General features: G+C 48.9%; 1 protein-coding gene across 1 annotated transcript; it reads left to right on the top strand.

Moving 5' to 3' along the window:
- Positions 1-354: 354 nt before the first annotated feature.
- Positions 355-2,193, top strand: UCRPA7_4969 (putative gaba permease protein; the record flags this gene model as incomplete). The annotated part of the gene is made up of 5 exons (XM_007917524.1): positions 355-483; positions 543-806; positions 873-1,095; positions 1,162-1,326; positions 1,388-2,193. The coding sequence occupies 5 exons, from the start codon at positions 355-357 to the stop codon at positions 2,191-2,193; spliced, it is 1,587 nt and encodes a 528-aa protein (XP_007915715.1).
- Positions 2,194-14,605: the final 12,412 nt, after the last annotated feature.

Below are 14,605 nucleotides of genomic sequence, written 5' to 3'. Positions count from 1 at the left end.
TCTGTGTCTTCGGGTTTACGAATCGAATCGGTCAAGATAACGAAACTGGCCGTACTTATCTACTATATGATCCAGGCTCATTTACACGCTCTAGCTTCAGACGCTAGACTTGATTGTGGCGGCGCGGCAAGGGGATCGACGACGTTTGGCTCGCGCGTTATCGTATGCTGCGGTGATTGAAAACCATATATCTCTGCTGGCCCGACCGTGAACACAAAATCTTGAAGAGAAGAGTTTTCAGAGGCGCGCCCAAGCAAAAACTGATCCGTCTACCTGCCACTATCTCGTAATTCGAGCTTGATACTGGAGCACTTGGCAAGCACAACCCTCGCAACTCGAGTCACCTAACCATCCATGGCGGAGGAAAGGATCTCCACGGGCGGGAAGTCTCCCGTTCCCGCGTCCGAGCTCAAGCATGACTACCATGAGAAGCAAAGCACGCTGGTAGAGGGCCAGGATCCCGAGCGCTTTGGGTACACCCAGGTAAGCGATTCGACCTTGCGAGTCGATGCACCCACAGAGCTGACATGCGATTCATCCAGCAACTGACTCGAAACCTGGGCCTGATGTCCATGATCGGCATGGGATTCGCCGTGTCGTCCTGCTGGACCGCCATGGGCGGCACTTTCCAGAACGCCTTCAACGCCGGTGGCCCTGTGACCCTGTCCTTCGGGTGGATCGGTGTCACCCTGTGCGCCTTGTGCGTTGCTGGCAGTCTGGCCGAGATGTGCTCCAGCATGCCGACCAATGGTGGACAGTTCTCGTGGACGGGAATGCTTAGCTCGGAGAAATGGGCACCGATCACGGTAAAGAATCCCCAGGCTCTGCGAGCACTTTGTAACGCTGGCCGCATGCTAATGGCAAGCATATAGAGCTGGATCACCGGATGGATCCAACTGATTGGTGTGCTAGCCCTCGGCAGCACCGGGCTTCTGTTTGCCGCGCAGTACATCATGGGTGTTGCGGTTATCCTTAACCCGACATACACGTCGGAGCGCTGGCAGATGGTGTTGGTGATGTACATGATCGCGATTTTGATCACCCTGGCAAACATCTACGCGGTCAAGCTACTGCCTCACTTGACCACCGCATCGCGTAAGTCGCTCTTGTCTCACTATTTCCGCAAGTGAATTGTGAGCGAAACTAACTTGAGACTCACAGTCGTTTGGAGTGTTGTTGGCTTCCTCGTCACAATCATCGTGCTCCTTGTCATGATTCCCGAAAAGAACAGCGCCTCATATGTTTTCACGAGCTATTCCAACTTCTCCGGATATGAAGAGAAGGGTATTGCAGTTATCATCGGCCTTCTGCAATCCTTCTGGGGTAGTAAGTATACATTCCTGTTAAGATTACATGTTTGGAAGAACACGTCTAACAGACTTCTTAGTGCTGTGTTATGATGCGCCGGCTCACATGGCCGAAGAGATGCACAACCCCGCAGTCGACGCTCCACGCGCCATGATCACCACAGTCATTGTTGGTGGCATCACCGGCTGGGCTTTCCTGATCGCTGTACTGTTCTGCGTGGGCAATATCGAGGAGGTCTTGGGCACTGCGACAGGACTGCCTTTCATCCAGATCTGGTATGACAGCACCCATAGCGACGCAGCCATCATCATTCTCGGACTGTTCCAGATCATCTGCGCATCCCTGGCGGCCCTCATGTTGCTCACCGAGGGATCCCGGACGGTCCACGCCTTCGCCCGCGACCACGGCCTCCCTTTCGCATCCACCTGGAGCAAGGTCAACCCCAGGTTCAATGTCCCGATCAATGCGATCTTTCTTGCTGTCGGCGTGCAGTGCGTACTGTGCGCCATCTACTTCGGCACAGCCACTGGCTTCTATGCCTTGACTTCGGTGGCCACCATCGGCTTCTATGTCTCATATCTCATGCCAATCCTGGTCCTGTTGATACGTGGCCGAAAGGTCCTCAAGCCTGGCCCCTTCCACCTCGGAAAGCTTGGTCTGCCGGCGAACCTGATCTCGGTTGTGTTCCTGACGTTCGGCATCATCTTCTTCTGCATTCCCTCCAGCCGCCCTGTTACTGCTCAGAGCATGAACTACACAATCGTTGTGCTCTCCGCGGTTGCCATCCTGTCAGGCATAAGTTGGTTCACAGGTGGTAGGAAGGCTTACGTGCCGCCCAGAGAACTCCGAAGTTACCATTCCGACTCAACTATCAGCCAGGAGTAGTGCGATGTTGAAGCTATCCTAAAGATACGGAAGGAGAAGTTTCGGCGGTGACGTTGGGTTGAGACGATCAAACGCACGGGGGACCCAATTTTGAGACTTTGTACTTTAACATAGTTATATTTATCCTATTCGAATGCGCTAGACCTTTATCTCAATTCATAAGGAATTATTGACGAGAAGTCTCGGTGCCCACATAGTTATGAGAATCGCGCAACATCGTCCTCTTCTGATGATAAGTAACGAATAGACAAACCAGAGACAATTGCTGTCTTGAAATTAACATGGAGCCTGCTTGATTCCTCAATTGATTGTGGCAGCATTATTGAAAGATGGGCCGACCAATACAGCAAAGCTTCTGTGCTCCAAGTGAGGTTTAGCCGCTGAAGATATTCCCACTTGCGGCAGATGGTGATGATGCCTTTCAAGCGTCATAACCCTACCCCAATGATATCCAAATGCTAGCAAACAACGATATATCATCTTCGTTGAGGATTGATTATTTGTTGTCCGTCCACATTCGTAGTAGCTGACACTCTCCTCGAGAGTTATCATGGTCGCCGGAAGCCGGAAGCTGGAAGCCCGAAGTCGGAAGACGGAAGTCGGGAACCGATAGCCGATGCGAACTCCTACCGCTGATGACAGTCCAGTTTGAGTGCGATGTGGTAATTGTGCTTCAGTACTCAGGTCAGACTAAGAGACCAATTATGCGCTCTCAGAATATCGCCAAAGCTGACGTCGTTGCCTTGACTCCTTGCTGCCCACAGGGCCTCGAATACATACCGTGCCTTCTCAAAATGGGCAAGGCCATGCTTGATGTGTCCCCTCTCGATATATTGTCTTATAAGGCCTTGTCTCTCCAACCCTACAAATGGGGCAGCCATGGCCAGAGGCCAGAGTATCGAAGCCCTTGGAACTTCTGAACAGGCATCGACAATGCTTTCAGACAAAGTTACAAGCTCATCGTCTGTCAGAACAACGTACTGCCAGCGGCAAGCAATACGGTGAAGCTGGATCTGGGCCGCCATTCGATACGTTTCTGCCACTTTGATGTATTCTGGAGGGCTATCGCATGACAGCCTCCGGGATTGTAGACCTCTGACAATACCGATGATCTGATTGACGATCGCGATTGATGTTTGTGCATTGCTTTCGCATTCCAGTCGTCGTAAGCAGTTGATATAGTAAAACACTCGAGCGGCTGCGCCCATCAAACAGTCGTAATCAGGCTTGCTTGCTTGCAAGGGTACTTCTGCGTTGTTGAGAACATCCTGCCATAGCTCCTGATCGAATATGGGGTCTGTAGTCAGGGACAGGCAGTCGTGATATGCGAACATGCGAAGCATTTGATTGTGCTCTGGCGGCGGGGTTCCATGAGCACGCAGTTGCAAGAGACTCTTTGTTCCCTGATGATGAACCAGCCATGTACTTGTTTCGCCACGAGTAATCTCTATCGAGCATAGCATCAGAGTTGCAGCAAGGTTATACTGGTACAAGTCCTCGTATTGGCCGGGCCGCTGCAATATATCGTCTCGCTGTTCGTTGAGATGCCGAATAGCCTCGGACGTCGCGCTGATAGCTTTACCATGTAATTCAAGAGCAACCGGACTGAAACTTGGTGTCCTCTGAGCGTAGTGCGAGGCTGCATAGCTCAGGATGGAGTATAACAAGGCAGTGGATCCTTGTGAAAGTCCCTGGATAGCCAATTGAAGGAATGTGGTCAAGAAGATATTCTGATCATTGTCAAAGACAGCAGCCATATGGGCCGCTGAATCGGCATAATATCGTAACAGCTGTCCATTCATACCCCGGATCAATTCATTGGCCGACGGGTAGATGCGTGGTGGTATGGCATTATTGCTGCATACAGACTTGGATAGCGTTCCTAGAGACTGGAGACAGGGATCTGCCAGGCAATTCTCAGCCGTTTGAGCCTGCATTGCCCGTGATAATGCCAGTTGGGGCCATCTGCACGTCCGGCCATGCTTCTTGCATCGATCACAGTCGGGCTGCGTACCATGTTTAGAAAAAGATAGGATTGTAGGGGTGTTCATAATACCTTTCTCATATCACATTTCTTTTTAGCTTCTCTGCATATAAGGCAGCCAGTCCGAAGACGAGCTTTCCGTTGTGTAGACATGGGAGTTCGTGAATCAAGTCGTGGATTGTCGCAGTCTTTGTTGTGCGCGGATTTGCACTGGTCTGGTTACAGCAAGATATCGAGAAGATGTCGTCGAAGAGAGGCCATAGATAAGCGTGGGGAAGAAAAAGTCAGGTGTAAGTCCACTAAATCATTCATGATGGAAGCGCTAAACATGCCCCGCCACAATACCTGCGCGCAGTAACAGAATACAGGGAACACTGCACCGATCCAAGTTAGTCTCTGAAAGTATTATGCAGTAGTCATTCCAAGTACCTACCTACACATGCGCCAACGCTTGATCATGTGACGTCAGTAACATTAGTGCGTATCTGCTCATTATAGATTATATGTGTTTTTGTTTCGATCTTTATCATTTAACCTAACGCTGAGAAATCCTCAATGCATCAGATTAGCACTTTACTACTCTAGAGAATCTGTAGGCAAACTTGAATATGAGGATTGTTTTCTATATTTTGATAGTATTTGCCTTGCGGCTGTTGGGAACTGCAGCAGGTTCATTTGTTCAGTATCCGTTCCATCATGCAGGCCTGAGGATGCTCCTGTGTGAAGAATATGCCATCTTGTATAAATGCGTGATGCTACCTTTACTTACGAGCTCTTTCCCAACGTAATGACGCTGAACACGGTGTTTCTATCAGCCGTAGTCAGGAATTTTCTTACGCCTTTCTCTAGGGCGGCCTCGCTGAGCATGTCGTCTCCTTCCCCAACCCTATCGCCATCAATCGGGCTATCTACATTTTTTTTTCTAACTTTAATATTAACCCAATCTAATTTAATTTTATATTAAGGTCATTATCTCATCTAAAAGGCCGGCTTCTATAGCTATAGCCTACCGAACTCAGTACGTATAGACACCTATTTGAGAAATGAAATAATCAGCTGAATGAAAATTCTCGCCTTTTTCCACCGTCTGCGACCGACAACTCAACTACTCCGACATAGTAGCTCTAAGCAAGCCCTTTAGCAGCACTCAAGCCCTACCATACCCATAGTTCCACTCGCTGTCAGTCGAGGCCCGTTCTCTCAAAGCAGTAGGAAGAAGCTTTGCGGTACGGGCCATTTAGGTCAGCCGCCACTCTCACCTCTCAGCAACGAAGTGGCGCTACTAACTTACGACAGTATTCTCGCGGTGGTGATCGTCGCTTAGGTGTGCAACCGGAATACTTGAACGACGTGAGCGATTGTCGTGAGGCCAAAGCTTATAGCATAGAGATAAGCCGCTTCCCCTGATGGGGAATACTGGAAGAGAGCGGTCACAGACTGACATGGAAAGTCGTACTTCAGAAGAAAAAAGGCACAAATGTATCGAAATATGAAACGATAAGAGATTCTGAGCACCGTCATGCGGTTTGGTACAGAGTAGTAGCTGCAAGATGTCTAAATCTAGACGTTGGCTCATATAAATGCTGTCTTAGGTAGAAGATAGGCTCCACAAATTATCGTTGCTTGGGTCGTATGCCCTGTGCACGTCTCTGGATGTTTCGGGCTCAACCTTATCGCCCCTCTTACATGTCAACTGCGTTTCGTTTCGTGTGCTATTTCTGGCACGAATACTTGTTCTTTCAATACTCTGTCAAATCTCTGATGATTGTTTCGGGCCGAATAGCTCAGCGTGATTGAGGCTGGCGACACGCCGCAAATTTGTGAGCGATATGCCGCTTCGCGACCCCTGAGTCTCAGACTCAGCCTCAAAAGCAATAGCCGTCACCAGCGCGCAAATCAATGAACAGCCACACGGCGTTCTCCATTGAGTAGTTGTCGCCTTGTTTTTTCTGCGTGAATCCGAAAAGCGCTTTCATCGATACGAAATTCGATTGAGGCAATGTGCGGTGTAGGAGGAGATCTGATCCAGGGGGTTTGCTGCAATGCTGGATGTAAGAATGATACGCGGAAATGGGCTTCTGGGACAGTACGCACGGGTGCGGTTGGGAGCCTGCGATTCACATCTCCCTTTAATGGAGTACACTTTGCGCGGACAATGTTAAGCAAAGCACGTTTCGTATCGTGGCTCATCTTAATGTTGCATATCTTCTCTACTTCTTCCACCGCGCAAGGGAAGTTATTTATAAGTCGTGGCTGCCGAAGACACCAAAAGCGATGGTAGATAAAACCACTATCTGATCTTTCATGTTGGACCTTGATCAGTTACATCTCACTCCATACCGTCTTTCGTTGACCTCCACTTCAATGCCCTGTTCAAAAGCCGATATTCCTACAACCACCCAATTTTACATATCGGATAGCGTCCAAAGATGGCAGTTGGCGAATTCGTCCTCTATCATTACAACCCATCGTAGCGGCGGCTGTCATCTTCATCGTGCTGTTATCTGTGGCAGCATGTGGGCACGCATTTCAGCTACTACAACCCAAAAGGTGGTACTTTATACCCTTCTTGATACGATGTGCTTGCAAGTGGCTTGAACTGAAGTTGAGCCAAGGCCGAGTGTTGACAGAACCTCTTGTTGGCAGTTGAGGCAGTTGGTTATGTTGGCCGTGCCATCTCAGCTACACAGTCTCCGGACTGGACGACGATGCCTTATGTTATTCAGAGCCTTTTGCTCCTCCTTGGACCAACTCTTCCAGCAGCTTCCATTTACATGGTTCTGGGCCGCTTGATTCTTCTTCTTCAGGCCGATTCTCATTCGCTTATCAGGCCAACAATACTAACAAAGGTTTTTGTCTTGGAAGACGTTGTTTCGTTCTTGTCAGGAGGTGAGTGCAGCTCCATTCAACTTGAGAAAGAAGAAGTAGAGGGGGAGGGTCACCATGGAGTCGGCGCTGACGTAGTAAGATAAGGCGGCGGCATGCTTGCGAACACAAAGACAAAGGATAGACCAAAGCAGATCAGAATATCATCGTTGGCGGTCTCGGTATATCCAAATCGTCTTCTTGGGATTTTTCATGATTGTACTGTTCGTTTTCCATCAACGGATTTCGGCCAACCCTATCCCCCGAAGTCTCTCCATTCAAGCGCCCTGGCAGAGATATATCTTCGCCCTCTACGCCGCGAGCATGTTTATCATGACAGGTTCCGTCTATCGTATCGCTGAATACATCGCTGGTTGTGACAGCGAGTTGCAATCCACCGAGGTCTACATCTACATCTTCGATGCATCGTTGATGTTCATTGTGGTCGCAATGTTCAACGTATGTCATCCCAGTCGTATTATCTGGGAAACACAACGAGTTTGAGATGTTGGACAACGAAGGATGAAAGACTGGCCCGAGCGTTGGAGACGATAACATAGCGTTCGCGATAGTTTCCGAGACGTAGCTGTAGGCTCTTTGAATGTAATTCTCTCTCTCTGACAACCCTTTGTGGTACGGCCCATTAGCGTGTTCTGCAGCATCTATCGGAGCATGCGGCTCGAGTCTCGTTTTTGAGGGAACTGTTCAGATTGAGCACATAGATATACCCGTGGCCAACCAGAGAGCTAGAGTCATTTCACATATGCGCTACAGGTCGGAAGGATATTGGTGGGTTGCGAAGGGATTGAGTAGACAAGATTCAACGATGATCTCATTCCCTGAAATATTTCCGAGTTCCAATTATCCGCGTCTTGGATGCACTGTGGTAGCTGTCAATAACAGGGTAACCAGTTTGCATTTATTTGGAGAGTTTAAATTCTGATTTGCACCTTGAGCCCCATCAGATGTGTCATCATTTAGCTGAAACGCATTGATAGCTATGTAAGCCAGTGATTGACGGGGCTTCGAATCGAGGGCATATGTGCCGTCGAAAGACGAACAATGAGCTGGCTGTTCGAAGATAAACGTCTGGTAAGGTCCAGACCTTCCTTCTGTTCTAGTAGATCGAGAAGATTCTCTTGAGTGGCCACAAAATCCGTCTTGTCGACGGCAAGTTGGGCTGGTCTTGGTCAAGTTCACAGACGGAAAGACAGCACCCGAGGCAAACCTAAATGTCTTTATCGGCTCGCAACCATATCTTGTCTTGTTGACTTCCCTGGATTTCTATTGGGCACCTACAATCAACGCCCTTGGTCCGGCCATCCACTCCGCCCAGTCGTGCCCAAGATACTGGGTGATAGCGTCAAGCAGAAAGGTGCCAGCATCACCGATCAGCCAGATTTCTTTCCCATAATGTAAGAGGGCAGAGTAGTAGCCTAAGATGACGATGGCTTCAGGCTGTAAGCGTGCAAGCAAATCCACAAATTCGGGAGGTAACAGAATTGACCACCAAAAAATGACATGTATTGTGCGCCACTGCGATCTCTCGCCTTGAGCCTCGTCGAAGCCTACCTGCAGAAAATGAACAGCTTGTCGACACGCCTCACGGACCGTATCGTCGAGGTTGGCAGACGATATCAGCCGGAGGACGCTGTCGCAATGGTGACCAGTTGTATGGATGTCGAGGATCGCTGTACCCCACGAGATGGCAGGTGCAAGCTCTGACTGCATCAGAAATGGGTAGGCGTCGGCTGCGATGTTCCGCATGCTTCGATGAAGCCGCAGAAATTGAACATAACGCTCAAGGAAAGATATAAAACCACCTGCTCGATTCACGAGCGTATCAGACAAAAGGTGACGGCCCAAAAGGGAGGAGAAGAGCAGCCTTGCAACACAAGAAGACTCGCATATTTCTTCCTTATCTGTATTGAATAGTGAGAGAGCGTGGGTCTGTAGAAGCATAGCTTCGTGTAAGTATAGGCTTCTCTTAGAGTGGTTGAGAGAGGCAAGGCGGCAGGCGGAGATGGCCAACGCTTCGTACATCAAGTACGGAGCGTGAAACCCAGATTCGACTATCAATTGGGTGGGGTCAGGAAAGTCTTGCCCAAACCCAATGGCAAACGTGTCTCTTGTAAAATTGTGCAAGAGTTCCAGGTGCAGGAAGTTGACGACTGGCCCCCCTTCGAAGCTTGTCGAACAAGACAGTGCAGATGATGAGCGCTCGCGTGGTGATTGCAGGAGAATTTGTGGAGCGGACGAGATACTCCTGGGCTCTCTGCCTGTAGACAGGGAAGCGTGCTTGCCGACTTTGAGAGACTCCCCAGTGTAGACGCACTGCCGCTCTGCCATGTCACAATTGGCACATATGGGATGTCTTTCATCACACTAAGTTGTGTCAGTCAGCAGAGCGTTCAAGCAGAGATGACTCATGAGTACACCAGCCAACCCACCCTGATATGGCGTCTCTTACACTCCAAGCAACCCGCCCGTGACTTGGTGTGGCCTCGGCGAGGTTTGGCGAGATTGGCGTTTGGGTCAGAGTCGGAGCCATGGGGCGAAGGAGCCGCCATTGCTTTGCTGAGAGAGCCCAAGACGAGAGTTAGAGATGTAGCAAGGCCGCCTGGCGCGATGAGCAAACTGTTTGTAGCTTGAAGCGCCCTGAAATTCAATGCAAAGCCTTCAAGCTGACGAAAAGCACTCGCACAGGACCGTGAAACACTCGCTTATGCCACTTTAGGTAAGGTGTCTAGTACTCGCCACACACCACGCAGTATGACACACTGTAAGCTTTGTCTTTCCTACCTTTTCAACGACTAATAATTAGTGGCACTTTAAATATATAAAATAATTCGGGTTAGTCCCGAGGGTTTGGGAGGCGGTGAGACCCCCCCAGGAGGGGTATATATAATTGTAAGGTGAAAGTGACTGATAGCACATACAGTTTGACGTACTGTGTGACTTTTGACACCTTACATAAAGTGGCATAACGCGAGTACTTTGCGCCGGCTTACAAAGCCTTGGGTGCAAAGTGATATATTGAGACTAAACTGATGAAGGAATGAACCTCTGGTGCTAGCTATCTGTGGCAATAGCGCGTTTCTGAGTGATGACTAAGCTCCGCTCCAACAGCTCTCACAAATCAAGGGAAGGAGCCTGCTGCGGAGTACAGGAGGCTAGGCGAGATTAGATCTAGTCTCGTCTAGTAAGGTGTACTATGCAGTAGTAAGGTGGGGTTTATACGCGTATTGACACTACTCCCAATTTGGGATAGCCCTCCCTCATCACCCTTTGGCTGCGGGAGTGTCCTTGAACAAAGCACAGCACCTTGGCAGATTATCCCTGCGTGAGCTTGATTCATCTCCGGCTTGGTGGATGCTGAGGGTCCCTACTAGCGGAATGCAAGTCCAAAGAGAGGTTTGTGTGGCATGATTTGTCCAATCACCCGTATTGTATCTTTCCTGAGACGAGATCGGCCCGTATTACAACTGTTTGTATTGCCATAATGAGCGACTTTAGTGGGGAACGAGCAACAGTATTCAACTCTTTAGATTCCTCCTCCTCCTCTATATTGACTTGAGCTCCAAGACAGTGCTAAAGCGCAAGCATGGCCGAGTCTCCTCAACCAAAGATGACTACTAATCGAGACCCCGAATTGGGAGAAGCTATGCGTGAGAAGTCCAACGTCTTCGCCCAGCACAACGGTGAGGCAGGCGTCAACTCGACGAACCAGCCCTCAGATGACACGATCGAGGACACCGATATTGTTGATTGGGCTGGCACCACTGACCCAGAACACCCTTTGAACTGGCCTGATACGAAGAAATGGATGAACATAGCGGTCTTGTCATCGCTCAGCGTGGTAACGTCGGTTCATGCTCTTATACAAGCGCACCCACCTGCGCGTCGTTCAATCTCTTGCTGACCGATCTTAGTCCCTTGGGATCGTCCATGTTTGCGCCTGGAATACCGAGAATCATGGAAGAGTTCCACGACGATTCCTCCATCACAGCGACGTTTCTTCTCTCGATCTACGTTCTTGGGTTTGCCTTTGGCCCTCTATTGGTTGCTCCAATCAGTGAAGTATATGGTCGCAGATACCTTTACATCTATGCAAACATGTTGTTCGCCGTGTTCACTATCGGCGCCGCAATGAGTACGAGCGTGGCTATGCTACTCGCATTCCGCTTACTGATGGGTCTTTCTGGCGTTGTGCCGCTTACCATTGGGAGCGGGAGTATTGCCGATATGATGCCCACCCAGCAACGAGGGAGGGCTGTATCGCTCTGGGCGTTAGGTCCTTTACTCGGGCCATGTATTGGTCCCGTTGCTGGTGGCTACCTAACGCGGGCAGCTGGGTGGAGATGGGTGTTTTGGTTGATTTCTATCTTAGTAAGTGCTAATGAGGTTTTGAGAACGTATCCGACCATGCTTATGAAGTTTCTAGTCCGGCATTTTCATTCCTATATCGTTCCTATCCCTGCGCGAAACCTTCGCTCCGGTTCTTCTCGAGCAACGTGCACGTCGACTTCGTAAGGAAACTGGCAACAAAAACCTGCGTAGTCGTCTTGAGACACAGAGCACCATAGCAGACAAATTCCGGCTTGCTGGGGCCCGTCCAATCAAGCTGTTAGTGGCTGTACCGATTGTGACACTTAGCGCGCTCTATATAGCAATTGCTTATGGCATATTATATCTTCTAATCGCCACATTCACGTATGTCTTCACCGAAGATTACGGGTTCGATGAAGGCTCCAGTGGCCTGTCCTTCCTTCCAGCTGGCATTGGCATGGTCATTGGCGTGGTGGGCTTTGGTCAACTCACGGACTTGATGGTGAGAAGGACGGAGGCGAAGGGCTTACAACATAGACCTGAGAACCGCTTGAAGCCTGTTATGACTATCCCGTGTGGGTTGGCAATGCCGGTGGGTCTATTTATCTATGGCTGGACAATCGAAAAACATGTACATTGGATCGTACCAATGTTTGGTGTTCTGATTTTGTGTACCGGTCTCATGGGCATTATGGTAGGTCCAAATCAATCGAATGAATACAAGTGTATGGCTGACATATGTACAGACTTGTATACAGAACTACTTGATTGATGCATATCCACAATACGCAGCGTCCGTAACTGCAGCCCTAGGAATTTTAAGGTCTCTCCTAGGCGCATTGCTGCCTCTCGCTGGCCTACAATTGTACGATGCTCTAGGTATTGGTTGGGGCAACAGCTTATTGGCATTCATCGCGCTTGCGCTAGTGCCAATACTAGTAGCCTTTTATGTTTACGGTAGTCGAATCAGAGAGAAATTCACCCCCAATTTATGAGCGAAGTCTGTCTATTCAGCTGAAGTACCCTATGTTGATCCGGTGGTTAGGTCGTCAGTCGAGTTAAGCAGCAGGCGCAGCATGGGTGAATTTTTTAAGAATGCGGTACATTCAATCATTACATTATAAGCTAGGAAAGTAGTAGGCATTATTGTACCTAGAAAATTTAATTCCTTATTTTCGATGGTCAGTTCTATGAACTGACCACACAGTCCAACTACAAATGATATATTGCTCAGCAACGAGATGTCAGTTTAAGTAAACTAGGTGAAATTTGTCAAGGTATCAGTCACCATAGACCGTCACTGCTTTTGAGTCCGTCTATGCCGTCGAGTTCTCTTATATAGGCGCTTTCTCTTCAACCTCCTCCTATACACTTCTGTCGCTAGCTATGACTTTGATAGCAACTGGGGCCGCTGGTCATGAAGATCAATACTATTACTCTATTTGTCGTTACTACCGAGATTCGTTAGTTTAGATGGCCTTAGTTAATGAAAACGCTGTATTATCCTCATCCTCGTCTTTGTTCTCTCTAGCTTGTAACACTTCGGTACTAACTACTACTACCTAATACTATCTATTCCGACCTCCTCCTAATTTGCTATTGCCTAGGCTAAATTTAACCTAGTCCCTCGGTTAGTATCCTCTCTATTGCTTCTGGTACTTATGGGAGTATTTATATGTAATACTAAGGCTCTTGGGCTTCATTATCAGAGACTAGGCAGTAGCCGCCTGATAGATTTTGGTAAAGGCATGCAAGGTACTGAATCTACAACGATGTACAGATATACCACCAGCTCGAATATTAAAGTAATATGAGATAACAAGATGAAGTCAAGACAACAGTATTAGGACGATTGAATTGCACCATTGATTTACGCACCTAGCGGATGTCATGGTGGCCTCAAGTGATCTGACAAACTCGAGAGACTGGCCAGGCGTCCCTGGACACCGCCAGAGGGAGTACGTGCCATCTTTGAGCCTTTCCTCATCGCCCAATCCCGCTCCATGGCACACGCCACGGTGCCAGGGAGGTTCACCGGGCTTGCTTCAGTCTGTTTTCCTACAACCGAGGGCCTCGGCTCAACCCATCGTCTGCCATGTCGACCGTGTTGTAGACGACCACAATTGTACCAGGCAATCGTCCGCACCGACCAAAGCAACCTGCACCTTGTCATTTGCCACCGTTGGCCTGTAGAAAGTGTCCATAGACAGGCCTCACTAGGCATCCGTCGGTCGGCGAGCAGATGCCAGACCACGGAGGTACAGGTCCGGAGACCACATCTACAGGCCAGGCCAATCTCATGGAGTAGCTTAACTTCGCGCGTGGCAAGGATAATGATGACCCAGAGGATCCCTTTCACTGGCGCCATATTCTGTATGGTCAGTCTGCTGAGCCGACTACATCCCGGCTTCGCAACTTGGTGTGCTCCCCACCACCGCAGTTAGAGAGGTGTGCGGTACACTTAACGGTCCTTTCATTCCTGACACAGATAATTGGTTGATGGGCATGCTGAGTCTCGCAGACTTCACCCTTGCTAGTAGGAACGCTAGCAATATGGAGATATTAGTTACCAACTGCTACAAGATCTTGCTCTTCGCTCCATGATGCTGGGGCCAGGGTAGACGAGGAGATGGTATCGGAAAGGGCTACTACATGGGCTGACAATCACCGAGTTCTCACGGAAGAGAAACCGTGGGACAGAAACGCAGGAAAGTTTGCTGTATCCTGTTTCCAGGAGGTCTAGGTTCGACTTGGAATCACGAAACTACACGATAGGCAGAGCTGCCAGACAATGTTTCCTGTGTATTTGTCTTTTTAATATTTTTATCTGAGATAATGATATGAGACTTTGTAAAGGACTGAGGTCTACAAGGACGACGCAAAGAGCAAAGCTGTCCAGCATAAACACCTAGCAGATACAAACGTAGTCGTGGAAGCATTAACATACTGACACACGACTGCTAAGCCAGCTCCTAAATATTCCATATAGTGTGTTATATTTATCGTGATTTGAAAAACAATGCAGATCACAAACTCATCCTGTCTACATTTAATCGTTCTTGAACAAAAGTTTTCCCGGCCTGGATCTCTAACCACTACTCCATGTACTCGGAAATGTGCTTGTGCGCATCGATATACCCAAGTAAGAAAGAATACTACCACAACTACATTTTCCCTGCTTATTAGCTTCTCTATATACCTATTGTGACAAAAGAGAGCCCCGCTAAGCCTAGT

This window comes from Phaeoacremonium minimum, assembly GCF_000392275.1.
Source record: "Phaeoacremonium minimum UCRPA7 unplaced genomic scaffold PA7_03_scaffold_377, whole genome shotgun sequence".
Classification (NCBI taxonomy): domain Eukaryota; kingdom Fungi; phylum Ascomycota; class Sordariomycetes; order Togniniales; family Togniniaceae; genus Phaeoacremonium; species Phaeoacremonium minimum.
This window is presented reverse-complemented; position numbering and strand designations above follow the sequence as displayed.